The 13506-nt window shown below is 37.5% G+C and overlaps 1 protein-coding gene across 2 annotated transcripts in view; it reads left to right on the top strand.

The window, feature by feature from the left end:
- The window catches only part of GOLPH3 (golgi phosphoprotein 3), a 54002-nt gene extending 41199 nt beyond the window's left edge, over positions 1–12803 (top strand). For both annotated transcript variants that reach the window (XM_036846199.1, XM_036846198.1), the window contains 2 exons: positions 1242–1356; positions 10886–12803. In XM_036846199.1, the coding sequence (XP_036702094.1) occupies positions 1242–1356; positions 10886–11310 (540 nt within the window). In that variant the 3' untranslated portion in view covers positions 11311–12803. The remainder of the gene's footprint in view (positions 1–1241; positions 1357–10885) is intronic.
- Positions 12804–13506: the final 703 nt, after the last annotated feature.

Below are 13506 nucleotides of genomic sequence, written 5' to 3'. Positions count from 1 at the left end.
AGGGCTTTTTCTAGTTGCGGCAAGTGGGGGCCACTCTTCATCGCGGTGCGCGGGCCTCTCACTTTCGCGGCCTCTCTTGTTGCGGAGCACAGGCTCCAGACGCGCAGGCTCAGTAATTGTGGCTCACGGGCCTCGTTGCTCCACGGCATGTGGGATCTTCCCAGACCAGGGCTCGAACCCGTGTCCCCTGCATTGGCAGGCAGATTCTCAACCACTGCGCCACCAGGGAAGCCCTAAAAATTTTTAAAATAGATTTGTGGCTTGTATTTCTGGTTCTAATTATATTTCCATTGGGCCATGTTGTCTCAGATACCGTATTTTTTTTTTTAACCTTTCATAAGATTGAGCAAAAAGGGAAGGACGTATTGTCAAGGACAAGTTTGAGGGAAGACTCCCATTTTAAAAATAATACTGTTAAATTTCATAACATCTTAATAGGTAATGTAAAGTAATATAACAAATTCAACTTTGATATTATAGAATTTCAACTAGAAATTTGTTGTTTAGCCAAGAACGTTATAAGGCTATAAAGATCTAGTACTTGGTTAAAGCAGTGTAGCGTTTTCTTCTCTCATACCCTACCTCTGGTTTTTCTACTCTTAAAGTGGATTCTATATCCATCTTAACTTAAAGTTTTGTAGTATTTCAAAATTTTTCGTAATCAGACCTATTGGTATTTTCAAGGATTCTGCTTGTTGCCACAATTTTGAGAAAACTTTCTCTTCCCCTCAATTATATTTCATATTTAAATCTTTATCTTTTATTGTGGTATAAGCTCTGAGGAGCCAAGTCTTACTTTACCTCTAATTTGTTAGCCAGTTGTTTCAGTAATATCTATTGAAAAATTAGTTTCTCTACTGATGTGAAATGCCACCTTTATTATATATTGAATTCTTATATATAATTGAGTCTGTTTCTATAACTAATAAATGTTTAAAAAATGAATTTCGGGATCACATAGCCCAAGGTTTAGCAGTAAAAGGAATTATGATGAGTATAAACTGTTCTACCATTTTGCTTTCCTAATTATTGCACGGTAGCTAAATTTTCGTTCATGATTGTGGCTAATCCGGTTAGGTTAAATATTGGATTTCCTTAGTATGGAATTAGTTTAAAATCTGAACTTTGATACAGTATGAACACTTGGGGCTTTAAGCATAATGAAATGTTTGCATAATTGTTTAAGTTTTTTGTTTAAAAAGATCAAGTAGATCATGTGATTCTTGTTGATTACGTTTTAGGTGATTTGTAAGTCAGATGCTCCAACAGGGGATGTTCTTCTTGATGAAGCTCTAAAGCACGTTAAGGAGACTCAGCCTCCAGAAACGGTCCAGAACTGGATTGAATTACTTAGTGGTAAGCTTCTGTGTATAAAGTAAAAACTGAATTCTCTGAAAGATTTTTGTAAAAGTTTAAAATCCTTTTGAAAGGAACTTAGACAAAATAGCCAAAAGCTTGTTTAAGTTAGTTAGGCAATCTTGAAAGTTAATCAGTCACTAAATAGGGAAAATAGTGGTTTTTAAAATTTCATCACCTTTAACAAAACAGAGCAGATGTGAATCAGATATTGTATACTTCCTTAGCTTCCTTAGCTCCTGTCATTCTTTATCAAAATTACTTCATGCTACCTTATTCTGGATAGGCTGGGTTAAGCTGTGGTAACAAGCAACCCTAAAACCTCAGTGGCTTAAAACAACAGTTTATTTCTCACTCATACTGTAAATCAGTCACGGGCCACTTCATTCTCATTTTGGCAGCTGGGCAGATGGAGCTGCCACCATCTGGAGCACTGTCAGTCACTACTGTAAAGGAAAGAAAAGAATAACAGATCACCCAGGCTCTTAAATTTCTGCTCAGAAATGACATGTGGTTCAGGTTTCATTGGTCAGAGCACGTCACATGGCCTCCTCTAACTTTAAGGAGACAGGAAGTGCAGCTGTAGGAAGGAACACCTACTTGTTTGATAGCACTAATGACTACATTATTTTAAAGTTATTTGTGTAGTTGTCTAATCTTTAGATAGTAAACTCCTTGAGTATAGGACCTGAGTTAGCTTGTTGTTCCTCTCTACTGTTACATAAAACATAGCTTCTGCATACATCTATGATCACTTCACTTCCTGTTCAAATATATTGCTATTTAGACTGTTTTAAAAACCTTTGGAGGTTGTCAGAGATTGGTAATTAACATGATGTCATTTTTCTCACTTATAAATAGAGTTTCTAAATTAATAGTTGTATTATGAAGATATTCTTATATCAGTAAAAGATTGAGTTTTGCATGTTTGTTTATTTATAATGTGAATACACATATTCCAAACTTAGGTAGTAGGACAATAAATGGGCACTTTATACTTATGGCAGGGTTCATTCTTCCTTCTTATTGGTAGAGAACATAAGCTTATTTACAAGTCTGTCTTGATAATTTTGAGGGGTTTTCTTTGACCACCCTCTTGTAGATCTGCTGATAACTTTCTTTTTACCTCATTGAGTAAGAGAAACTTTAATGTGACCCTTTTTCCTTCTTTGTGGTTGTGATATTGATGTTGTCTTCAATTATAATTTTTTTGTAGGAAATCTTTTAAAATTACTTTACCCATTTGATGAAAGTTTGTTTGGTTAAAACTAGGTACTTACTCAGCACATACCAAGACTATATGTCACAGTGCTCAGAACATTGTCAGCCCTCTTTGGTTGAGCCTTCCTCCTATTCAGCAAACTGTGGCCAGCTGACAAAGACTCAGTGAGGGTATGATGTTAACTCCATATGTTAAATATTAGCAAATATGATTTTTTTGAGATAAAAATAGAAGTGCTAATACCTTCTAACTGATGGATCGTTTCTACATTCTCTGGAGTTCACTGGCCTAAGCAGTCTTTGTGTTGTGCTCATGTTGTGCTGCCATTGTTGGCCATTACCACTTCCCGTGGTGCAAATTAGAATTTGTAATTAGGTTCTCAGCTGACCAAAAGGAGGGTTTCTCAAGTTGTAGTTACTTTTTTTGGGAGGTATGTCAGGTAAGTCAGAGTGCTAAAGTTCTTTTTATGGAATATAGTTTGTCTTGCCTTAATGTCAATGTTTTTGATGTCACTTTGGTGCCACTTAGCACGTGGAGGTGTTTTCAGATGCTTCATCCATCAACAGTCTCTTTATCTTACATCATATATGTTAATGGCACATTGGGATTTGGGTTAATAATATATCTTAGACCACTGGATTTCCTTTGTTATGTACGCATGGTACACAGGGAGTATGGCTTGCAAAGAGTTGAATCTCACCGTTTAAGGTGGCTGTATGTGTCTTAAACTTTACCTGTTATGTAACATTTTATGCATGTAGCTTATCCAGTACTCAATGTGTATGATAAATGAAAGTGGTTTTCAACTTGAGCTGTGTGCGCTGTTCTCACTTGGTTGAGTGAAAGGAGGGCAGAAGTCTATAAGCTTTTCTCAAAAGTATTAAATATAATTAAGATTTTGTGAAACAGAGTGTCCATTTGAGTTAGGAATTTGTGTAAACCAAGAAGCTAATAATACTAAGAAAGTGGTTTTTAAATTTTTTTAAACAACATCCTGTGAAGTTTAGAATGGCTAAATGGCCAAAATATCACCTATAGCACTTTGGTTGCATGTTCCTGATGTATAATAGGAATGACCTGTAATTTCAGCGTAAAAGAAAGGAATCTGGAGTGGAAGAAGGAGAAAAAAGCACATTTCTTTTAAATTAAGAAAATATCTACTTCCCACCCAGTTAAAAGTACTGCTAGTGCTTGCTGATTTTTAATAAAAAATTGTATCCAACCTAACACCATTTTAACCATTTTTACGTGTTCAGTTCTGTGGGTCAGTTTGTTGATTTAAAATTTTTTAGTTGCTTCAAAATAATGAGTGGTATCAAATACCAGTTATTGCAACAATACTGATGTAGGTACTATGAAACTTAAAAAGAAGTGCTTCCATACTAAAAGAATCTTAAAATTCATTTGCAGAACAGTTGTATATTTCTATTTATTTATTTATTTATTTAGGCTGCGCTGGATCTTTAGTTGCAGAATGCGGGATCTTTAGTTGCAGCATGTGGGATCTTAGTTGCGGCATGCATGCAGGATCTAGTTGCCCGACCAGGGATCAAACCTGGGCCCCGTGCAATTGGGAGCACAGAGTCTTACCCACTGGACCACTAGGGAAGTCCCCAGTTGTGTATTTCTAATAACAGATTGATAACAGATTAGAGTTTAATAGTATGGTTCTGTGAAAGTGCAGTAGCCCAGAGAAAAGAAATCCTTGGGAGCTTTAGTAGTTGGAGGAAGTGGAACTTGGATTGGGCCTTTGAAAGGTAAAAATGAGACAGAAAGAAGGAAGTGTTCCTGTTCAGAGGGATTAGAGGGGGTGGTAAAATTGGTGGACCTATCCTTACACAGTTAAGTCTGTACTTGTTATTAGGTTTTCAAAACTATGTATTGTACTGTATTGTTGAGGGATACGTGCATAAGTGGTGAGACTATATGTAAAGAAAAAAGAATGATTAACCTAAGTTTGTTTGGTGGTTACCTCTGAGGCAGAGAAGACACAAGGGAAGCATCTAAGGTCTTGATGAAGCTTTCTTCTTTACCTGGGGTGGGAGCATGGATACCCAGGGGTTCATCTTACTGTTATTTACAGTGTGCATATATACATGTTAAAATTACTGATATTTAAATATTACTTATATATCTTGTTAATTAAAAAAATTAATAAATATGTGTATTTGAGGCAAAGAGTAAAAAGTTTAAAGACTACTTTCTGTTTTCAGGAACAGTATTTTTTGCTTTCTGAAGTCTTAAGACATGTAATTGATCAGTTTGGTCACAAGGTGTCGCTAGATTGCCAAATTTATGAATAAAGCTGCTTTTTTTTTTGTAACATGATGTCAAGGCAGATGGAAATTTTTTGTAGTGAAATTATTTAGGTGCCTGCCAGTATGTCATTTTCACTGAAATAATTGTTGGGCAGTGGGATATAAATAACCTTTGAAGAACTTTCCCTCTCCATATATACTTCTCAGTTTCCTTTATAAAAGAGTGAACTATAAATAAATTCTATACATTTAAAATTTGCTTGTATAACTTATAAAGTCTTTTTTGCATAGTGAGTAATTTAGGATGAATGACAATATGGATCACAGTAACATATTTTAATCTAGAATTTTGAACATTATTCCTCCATTGGGGGTTTGTTACAGTATATTTAAAAGATATTCAACATTCTGCTTAAATTGAAGCAGCTAAATCTTTTAGTAGATAGTATAGGTTAAACCTTTATTGTATCTTCTCTTCACTTAACCAACTCCCCTCCTCCCACCCCAGTTTATACTGTTGTCTTAAGTATGCTAATCTCAGGGGTAACTTTATTCTTTGGATTTAGATTAATTTGGTTCTTTTAAAATAAAAGACAGAAGTGTAAATCAACCAAAATAAAAAAATTAAAAAAACAAAAGCCCAAATAGACAAAAATAAAATAAAAGGCAGAAATGTCAGGATGCCAAGACACTTTGACCACTCAGTTATTTATTTATTTATTTATTTATTTTTGTTTATATTTGGCTGCATTGGGTCTTTGTTGCTGCGCACGGGTTTTCTCTAGTTGAGGTGAGCAGGGGCTACTCTTCATTGTGGTGCACAGGCTTCTCATTGCGGTGGCTTCTCTTGATGCGCAGCACGGGCTCTAGGCACGTGGGCTTTAGTAGTTGTGGCGCACGGGCTTAGTTGCTCTGCGGCATGTGGGATCTTCCTGGACCAGGGCTCGAACCCGTGTCCCCTGCATTGGCAGGTGGATTCTTAACCACTGTACCACCAGGGAAGTCCCACCACTCAGTTATTTTATCGTGCCTTTTTTGGAGTGTTCAAAATAGTATCAAACAACATTTACATATTACCCATACTGGTTCAGCTTTCTGCTTATGGGATTTTTTCATTTTTAAAAAATATCTGAGGAAAGCTGAATAACATTTTTGTTGGAGTGGGCACACAAGATTTGCCCTATTCCAGGGAACTGCATCAAAAGATGATGATGTCTGAGTCCTTTTTTGTTACTTCCTCCGAGGCAGAAATGATTGCCCACAAGAAGGTCCAGTCATAAATGGAACACATTATTTGAAGGTTGGTCTGTGTTCAGGCTCTTCTCTTTCTTAGTAGCAACATTAAACTAAGGTAGCATATTTTGGATTTGAGGAATTTGTCACAGGAACTTTGTAATAAGCATTTCTTGTTCTATTGGGTACAGTATGTAAGATTTAATTGTGGATAAGGTGTGGATAAGCCTTATTAGCATGACTTCAATACAATAGACAGTAAGTTATAAACTGCTAATACCATTTATTTCCAGTGAGAGGAAAAAAATCATTGTATAGCAGCATCAGAGGGATTTCTGGTTTTTTTTAGGTCTATAAAGAGAAATGGACCTGTAAGTTTCTTAGAATAATCTTAAACACCCCCCCGCTCCCGCCCCAACAATTATTTGAGAATAGATAGCCAAGATGTTTTCTGAGACATAGAATAACTTCCTAATTGACTAGTGAGTTGCCAGGGAATAGTACTTCTTTGATAACTGACAAATTATTATTATGAGTATAGTTAATTAATTAACCTTGGATTTGAACTATAGTTTTTTATGGGCTTTTACTTGAATTTGGCTATTGATTATTTTGTGTTTATTAGTTTGAATTTCCAAAAGTAATTTAAGAATGTCGGAAAACACAACCTAGCTAATTCTAGCCTGGTGCCTTAGGCTGCCTACCACGTGCCAATGATATTAGAAAGCACAAAACAAAACCCAAACTGTCTGGTGAAAGTTACGGCAGGCATTTATTGGGGAGAGAGTGGGTTGGTACAACAATTGAAAAATGAAAGTTATAACTAACCTTTGAAAGATGTGTGCCCTTAACATCAAACTCAAGTAATTTCTTATTCCTCTGGGCTCTTGGTTCATATTGTTTTTATGGCCCTATTTACATCTTATTCTAGCCAGTTAAGTACAGTTAGTTGTTATATTATGAATGTTCCCTTCATTTGATTTAAAATTTCTAGAGTTAGAAATATGTGTTACTAGGACTTCCCTGGTGGCACAGTGGTTAGGAATCTGCCTGCCAATGCAGGGGACACGGGTTCAAGCCCTGGTCCGGGAAGATCCCACATGCCACGGAGCAACTAAGCCCATGCACCACAAGTACTGAGCCTGTGCTCTAGAGCCCGCGAGCCACAACTACTGAGCCTGCGTGCCACAACTACTGAAGCCTGCGCGCCTAGAGCCCGCACTCCGCAACAAGGGAAGCCACCGCAGTGAGAAGCCTGTGCACCGCAATGAAGAGTAGACCCCGCTCGTCGCAACTAGAGAAAGCCTGTGCGCAGCACCGAAGACCCAACGCAGCCAAAAATAAATAAATAAAATAAATAAATTAAAAAAAAAGAAATATGTGTTACTAATGTCTGCATTCTCAGTACCTAGTATGATTTTTTTAGACCATTATAACTAGGATAAACTCTTTCTGCCAAAGTGCTGATTCTGCACATGGATAAATAATAATAGCTAACGTTTATTGCAAGCTTACCATGTACCAGGCTCTATTCTAAGAACTTGATATGTCTTTAACGTAACTTAATCCTCATAATAACCCTTGTGAGCTGGAAAGAGTTGTTTTCATTGCTTTACAGATGAAAAGACAGAGGAATAGAGAGGTAAGAAGGCTTGCCCAGGGTTGCACTGCTAGGAAATGACCAAATTGGAATTCAAATCCAAACAGTCTGGCTCCAGAGCTTGCTCTCATAACCTGTTATGCTATAGTGCTTCATCAAGTAACTGTTAATGATTTCTCTTTTTTCGTTGTTTTTTGTTTTTGTTAATGATTTCTTAACATTAAATGTAGGTGTGGGCTAATTTAACACCAGAAATTGAAAGTAAGTAGAATTTCATTTATTATTGAGTTATATTTTTCTTTTATACTATTAAGTTTTAAAATCTAATAGGGCCCCAAATATATTTCAGCTCTTTTACTTTTTGAAGTTATCAAGGAAATTGAATGCAATGATTGTTTTTCTTTTTGTGGAAGCTGATTTGCCAGGGTTTTTTATTTGAAAAGCTTATCTTTTCTTGTTTTCTTTATTTTTATTTTTTGCTTTTAATCTTTTTTTTTTTTTTTTGGCTGTGCCTCGTGGCATGTGGGATCTTAGTTCCCTGACAAGGGATTGAAGCCGTGCCCCCTGCAGTGGAAGCATGGAGTCTTAACCACTGGACTGTCAGGGAAGTCACGGTTATGTTTTCTTTAAATGTAGAAGATGACTTTAATAATGATTCATGGTACCATTTCTTCATTATTTAATTGACAGTTTTCTTTCAAGTCCCTAGTTTTATAGCGTGAATAACAAAATGTAAAATGGCAGTTCCAGATCATTTAGCCTTTAAAAAAGAAAAGCTCTCGTTTTCTCTTCATTGTGCTCGTGTTTTCCTTTAAATTATTTAGATATTTATAATAGCCATTTTAAACTCCTTGTCTGCTAATGCCATTGTCTCTGTCATTTCTGGGTCATGTCAGATTTGGTTGACTTTTTTTTTTTTGGTTGTGTGGCATGCGGGATCCTAGTTCCCTACCCAGGGATCGAACCTGCGCCCCCTGCAATGGAAGTGCAGGGTCTTAACCACTGGGAAGACACCAGGGAAGTCCCTGTTTGAGTGTTTCTATTGATTTTTTTTTCCCCTTAGTTTTGGGTCACATTCTCCTGCTTCTTCACAAGTCTAGTAATTTTTATTGGATGCTGGACATTGTGAATGCTATGTTGTTGTGTGCTGAATTTTGTTTGTCTTTAAAGACTGTTGAAATTTGTTTTGCTAGGCAGTTAAGTTACTTGTGGATCAGTTTGTTTGTAAGCTTTGTTAGGCCAGGTCTGGAGTAGCCTTTACTCAAGGGCTAGTTTAGCCCTATTACTAAGATGTGATCCTTCTGGAATCCTTTCTGAATGTCCTGGGTGTTCAGTGAGACCTTTCCACTCAGGCTAATTGGCATGCATATTTTTCCTAGCCCTCTGTGAACTCTTGAAATTGTTCACGTTACAACTTCCTTGATTTTTTTTTTTTTTTTACCTTGTTTTGTGGAGTTTCTCACCATAACACATGTGGCTTTGTTTTTAGCCAGACTCAAGCGAACACCACGCAGATTTCTAGAGCTCTTATTCTGCAAATCCCCTCTTCTCCAGTACTCTGCCTTGCATATTCCAGCTGCCTTAGCCTCCCCCAGCTCTGATCTCTGCCTTTTTACACAGTGTGAGTTCTGTGCTCTACTTGAGGTCTTCTGTTCTGCTCTGCTGCCTGGCATGTGCCTTTGGGTAGCAAGCTTGGGCAGTAGTAGGGCTCAGTGAGGTTTGTCTCAAAAGGTCACAGCTCTGGGCGGCCTTTTGACTAGCATCTGAACAGTTGTTTCATATATTTTATGCAGATTTCTAATTGCAACAATGGAAATGTTTTATTTCTGTGATGTCCGCTCAGTAACCTCTAGCCCCACTTGGCTGTTGAGCACTTGAAACATGGCTAGGGCAACTGAGGAACTTGAGTTGTTTTCCCTCCTTATTTATTTATTTGGCTGTGCTGCAGGGCTTGTAGGTTCTTAGCTCCCTGACCAGGGATCGAACCTGGGCCCCCTGCAGTGGAAGCATGGAGTCCTAACCACTGGACTGCCAGGGAATTCCCTGAGTTTTTTTATTAATTTAAATTTAATAGCCCTATATAGTTAATGGCTGCTGTAGTAGACAGTACAATTTGGTTTTTCTCAATATTATAAAATTTCAGCTTTTGCATATAATAAAAGTGCCAGTGGTTGATCTCTAACATGTCCCAATTTAGAAAGGTACTATAGTATTTTTTTCAAATTACCCAACTAGTTACATGTTCATTGGAGATTATTTGGAAAATACAAAAATTACAAAAAAGAAAATTTGTCACATATAATCCCCCAAATAATCAAGATTAATATTTTGATATATTTCCTTCTAGTCTCCTATAAAGAAAAAACTGTTTTAGTGAAAAATATTTGGTTTTATTATTTTTTTTTTTTAAGATTTTTTTGATGTGGACCATTTTTAAAGTCTTTATTGAATTTGTTACAGTATTGCTTCTGAGGGGTTTTTTTGTGTGTTTTTTGTTGTTGTTGTTGTTGTTGTTGTTTGGCTCCAAGGCATGTGGGATCTTGGCTCCCCGACCAGGGATCCAACCCACACCTCCTGCATTGGAAGGTGAAGTCTTAAACCACTGGACTGCCAGGGAAGTCCCTTGGTTTTATTTTAAGTATTTATGTCTCAAAGGGAAATACGCATAGATGACAAGATTAAAATGATGAAAATGTTTTGTCCTTCTATAATTAGGTTTATATTATTTGTCAGCAAAGAATAGCATTGCCTAAACAGGCCTTCCCAGCTTTATAGGTCAGGTATATGTAGCAGTTCAGGAATAACTTATTAATCAGGGAACTTTTTAATTCTTTTCTCTTTTTGTTGCAGATGGGTGTTTAACAGAAATGAAATCTCATATTTTGCTAATGGCTGCTTTTTGACAGTAGCTAGAGAGAAGCCAAACATAATTTAATATTGATATTTGGCTTATTTCCGCATTAGGGGAGCTGGTTTGGAGACTGCTTTCAGCTTGAGTAACTGTTGTGCCTGAAAATCATGTGCCAGGTGCCTAGAAGCCGAAGGCCTGGCCATCAAGGGGTTCATGGTTTAGTTGGCAAGAAAACATAGGTGGATTTTCTTCTGTTTCTCTGGAGGAAAAAAAGTCAAATGTTGCTGTTCATTTTAACAGTACAAAATTTAATAAGATTAGCAGATAATACCTATCATTTCTCACTTCGGGAATCTTTCTTTTAGGCGAGACGTGGAATCCGTTAAAATTGCATTATCAGTTAAGAAACGTGCGGGAACGATTAGCTAAAAACCTGGTAGAAAAGGGCGTATTGACAACCGAGAAACAGAACTTCCTTCTTTTTGACATGACGACACATCCCCTCACCAACAACAACATTAAGCAGCGCCTCATCAAGAAGGTGCAGGAGGCCGTTCTCGACAAATGGGTGAACGACCCTCACCGCATGGACAAGCGCCTGCTGGCCCTCATCTACCTGGCCCACGCCTCGGATGTCCTGGAGAACGCGTTCGCGCCCCTCCTGGACGAGCAGTACGACTTAGCCACCAAGCGGGTGCGGCAGCTCCTGGACTTAGACCCTGAGGTGGAGTGTCTGAAGGCCAGCACCAGCGAGGTGCTGTGGGCAGTGGTGGCCGCCTTCACCAAGTGACCCTGCGCAGAACCGAGCGTCCCCCTTTCTCTCGCGGGAGCCAGTCGTTTTTCTTCCAGGGACTTCTGGTTTTCTGCAGTTTGTACTTCCCACACTATAATTGGCTTTTGTTTTATGAAATGGTGGGTGGCTTTTTCTTTTGTGTATGTATGCAGGATTCTGCTGGTACGAGAGGCCTTCCTCTTTCTGTTGTGAAAAAAGTTTCACTGCCATACTGGCATTCCATTCCTCGTGGCCATCCTCACTGTTGCCTGTTTGGGTTCTGGTGGGCTTTGACTGTCAGAGTGCCTCCAGGCTCCTCACACGCACATCTTTTGGATTACCTCAGGTTGAGTTTCTCCCACATGTGCATGTACATCTCGCATTCTGCCTGCAATTCAGACAGAAGTCACAGAAAGGCCTTTAACTCACCAAAGGTAAATATCTGTATCTATTAGGACATTTTATACATAGACCTCAGTTGAGATGTATACTTAGCAAAATTATTTTTAAATTGAAATACACAGTAAATAATATAAAGTGCCCCTTGGATCTTGCTTCCCATGTAAATCTATTGTATTATTACACTTGTTATAATTTTAACTATTAAATCATAAAGGTCCAGTTGTTTCACACAGCCAGTTTGGGATGAGCTGCATCCCAGTTATGCTGTATATAGTTTGAATTATATAGAAGTTGTTCCTTCTTCTGGCCACCACTGCCCATCTGAGTATTTTGCAGGGTTTAATTAGTTGTACACCTGGTGCCCCTTACTTGCTACAGTCATTGTAATTTGATGGCAAGATAGACCTCTCATCATTGAAGGAGAGAGAAAACATGTGTGTCTAATTGGTCCCAAGATTTTTTGAGCTGTGCCATTCATGGTACTCTTTGCCTATATGCATCTCCTTTCTGGAATTTTTTTCAGTCTTATTATTTTTATCATTTCTGTAGAGAAGAGGCTTGTGACCAGTACTAATCTTGAGTACAGTTTTATCTTTTTCTGTCCACAAGTAAATTAATGTCTGCTCTTAAATAAATATCTACTCACACTTTCTTGGGGGAAAAAAATCAGATGTCAGTACTAGCAGATGTTGCATGTAAATCGTTAGCAAGTAACGACTACAACTCAGATGATTAAGAGTTTTGTAACAGAAAGCTCTGCTATGTTTTAATTTTTATATACAATTATGATAATTAGCACATTGTAAGAATATAAACCTTTGCTTTTTAGAGTTTATTTTTACTATTTCTTTATCACTGTTTATCATATCTCCATTGGTTTCATAATGTAAATACTATATATTGAACAAATTAAATGTCAAATTTTTTATTACCATAGTTCATGTTACTAGTGGGGCTTTCAGGTGTTTAGAGACTTTTTTGGTTAACATTCAATGCAAAAGTACTAGATGGTGTATAACTCTAGAGTTGAATTTTAAGGGATTCCCTGATATGTATACTATCTTTTTATCTGAAGTAATAAATAAACTATGATCTTGAAAGTGCCTGAATCAGAGCAAGCATGTCATTTGTATTTTTGTATTCCAATTATTGTGGTTTTAGTTTTCTTTCTGATGAAGTTTTACTTAGCCGTAGTTTAGTATGGCAAGATTTCTATGCAGGGGTTGGCAAACTTTTTCTTATTGGGCCAGATAGTAAATATTTTAAGAAAATATTTTAGGCTTTGTGAGCCATATACGGTGTTGCAGCTACTCAACTCTGCTGAATGAAAGTTGCCATAGACAATACAAATAAATGGGTGAGGCTGTATTCCAGTAAAACTTCATTTACAAAAGATAGGCAGCTGGCCATGGGCATTGGTTTGCCAATTTCCTGTTTCAACTCATGAAAAAAGACAGATTTTTCTCTCCATTAAAATAACCTCCTTTACCTCCAAGAATGATAACTACTGGTGGTAATTAAGTATAGAAAGTATTAATGTATAGTTTCTTCCCACAAAATGGATACTTGAAACTTATACCATGTCCTGGAATTTCTTTTTAGGTGAAGATTTACTGTTTTCCTCCAGCAGAGATTTTAGAAATGAGGTAATGGTTGTTTCTAAGGAAATCTTGGCTTTCTAAGCCGCATCTGTATTCTCAGGCAAGGGGGAAAGGGCCTCACCCAAACTTGTGTCAGCGTTTGTTTCAGAGCAGAGTGCCCGTCAGCCATACCTGTGTGTGACCTCAACTTCAGTACGCGTTTGTGTCTCCG

The sequence above is a fragment of the Balaenoptera musculus genome, chromosome 3, assembly GCF_009873245.2.
Source record: "Balaenoptera musculus isolate JJ_BM4_2016_0621 chromosome 3, mBalMus1.pri.v3, whole genome shotgun sequence".
In the NCBI taxonomy this organism is placed as follows: domain Eukaryota; kingdom Metazoa; phylum Chordata; class Mammalia; order Artiodactyla; family Balaenopteridae; genus Balaenoptera; species Balaenoptera musculus.
Note: the sequence above shows the minus strand (reverse complement) of the source record. Positions and strands in the feature narration are given on the sequence as shown.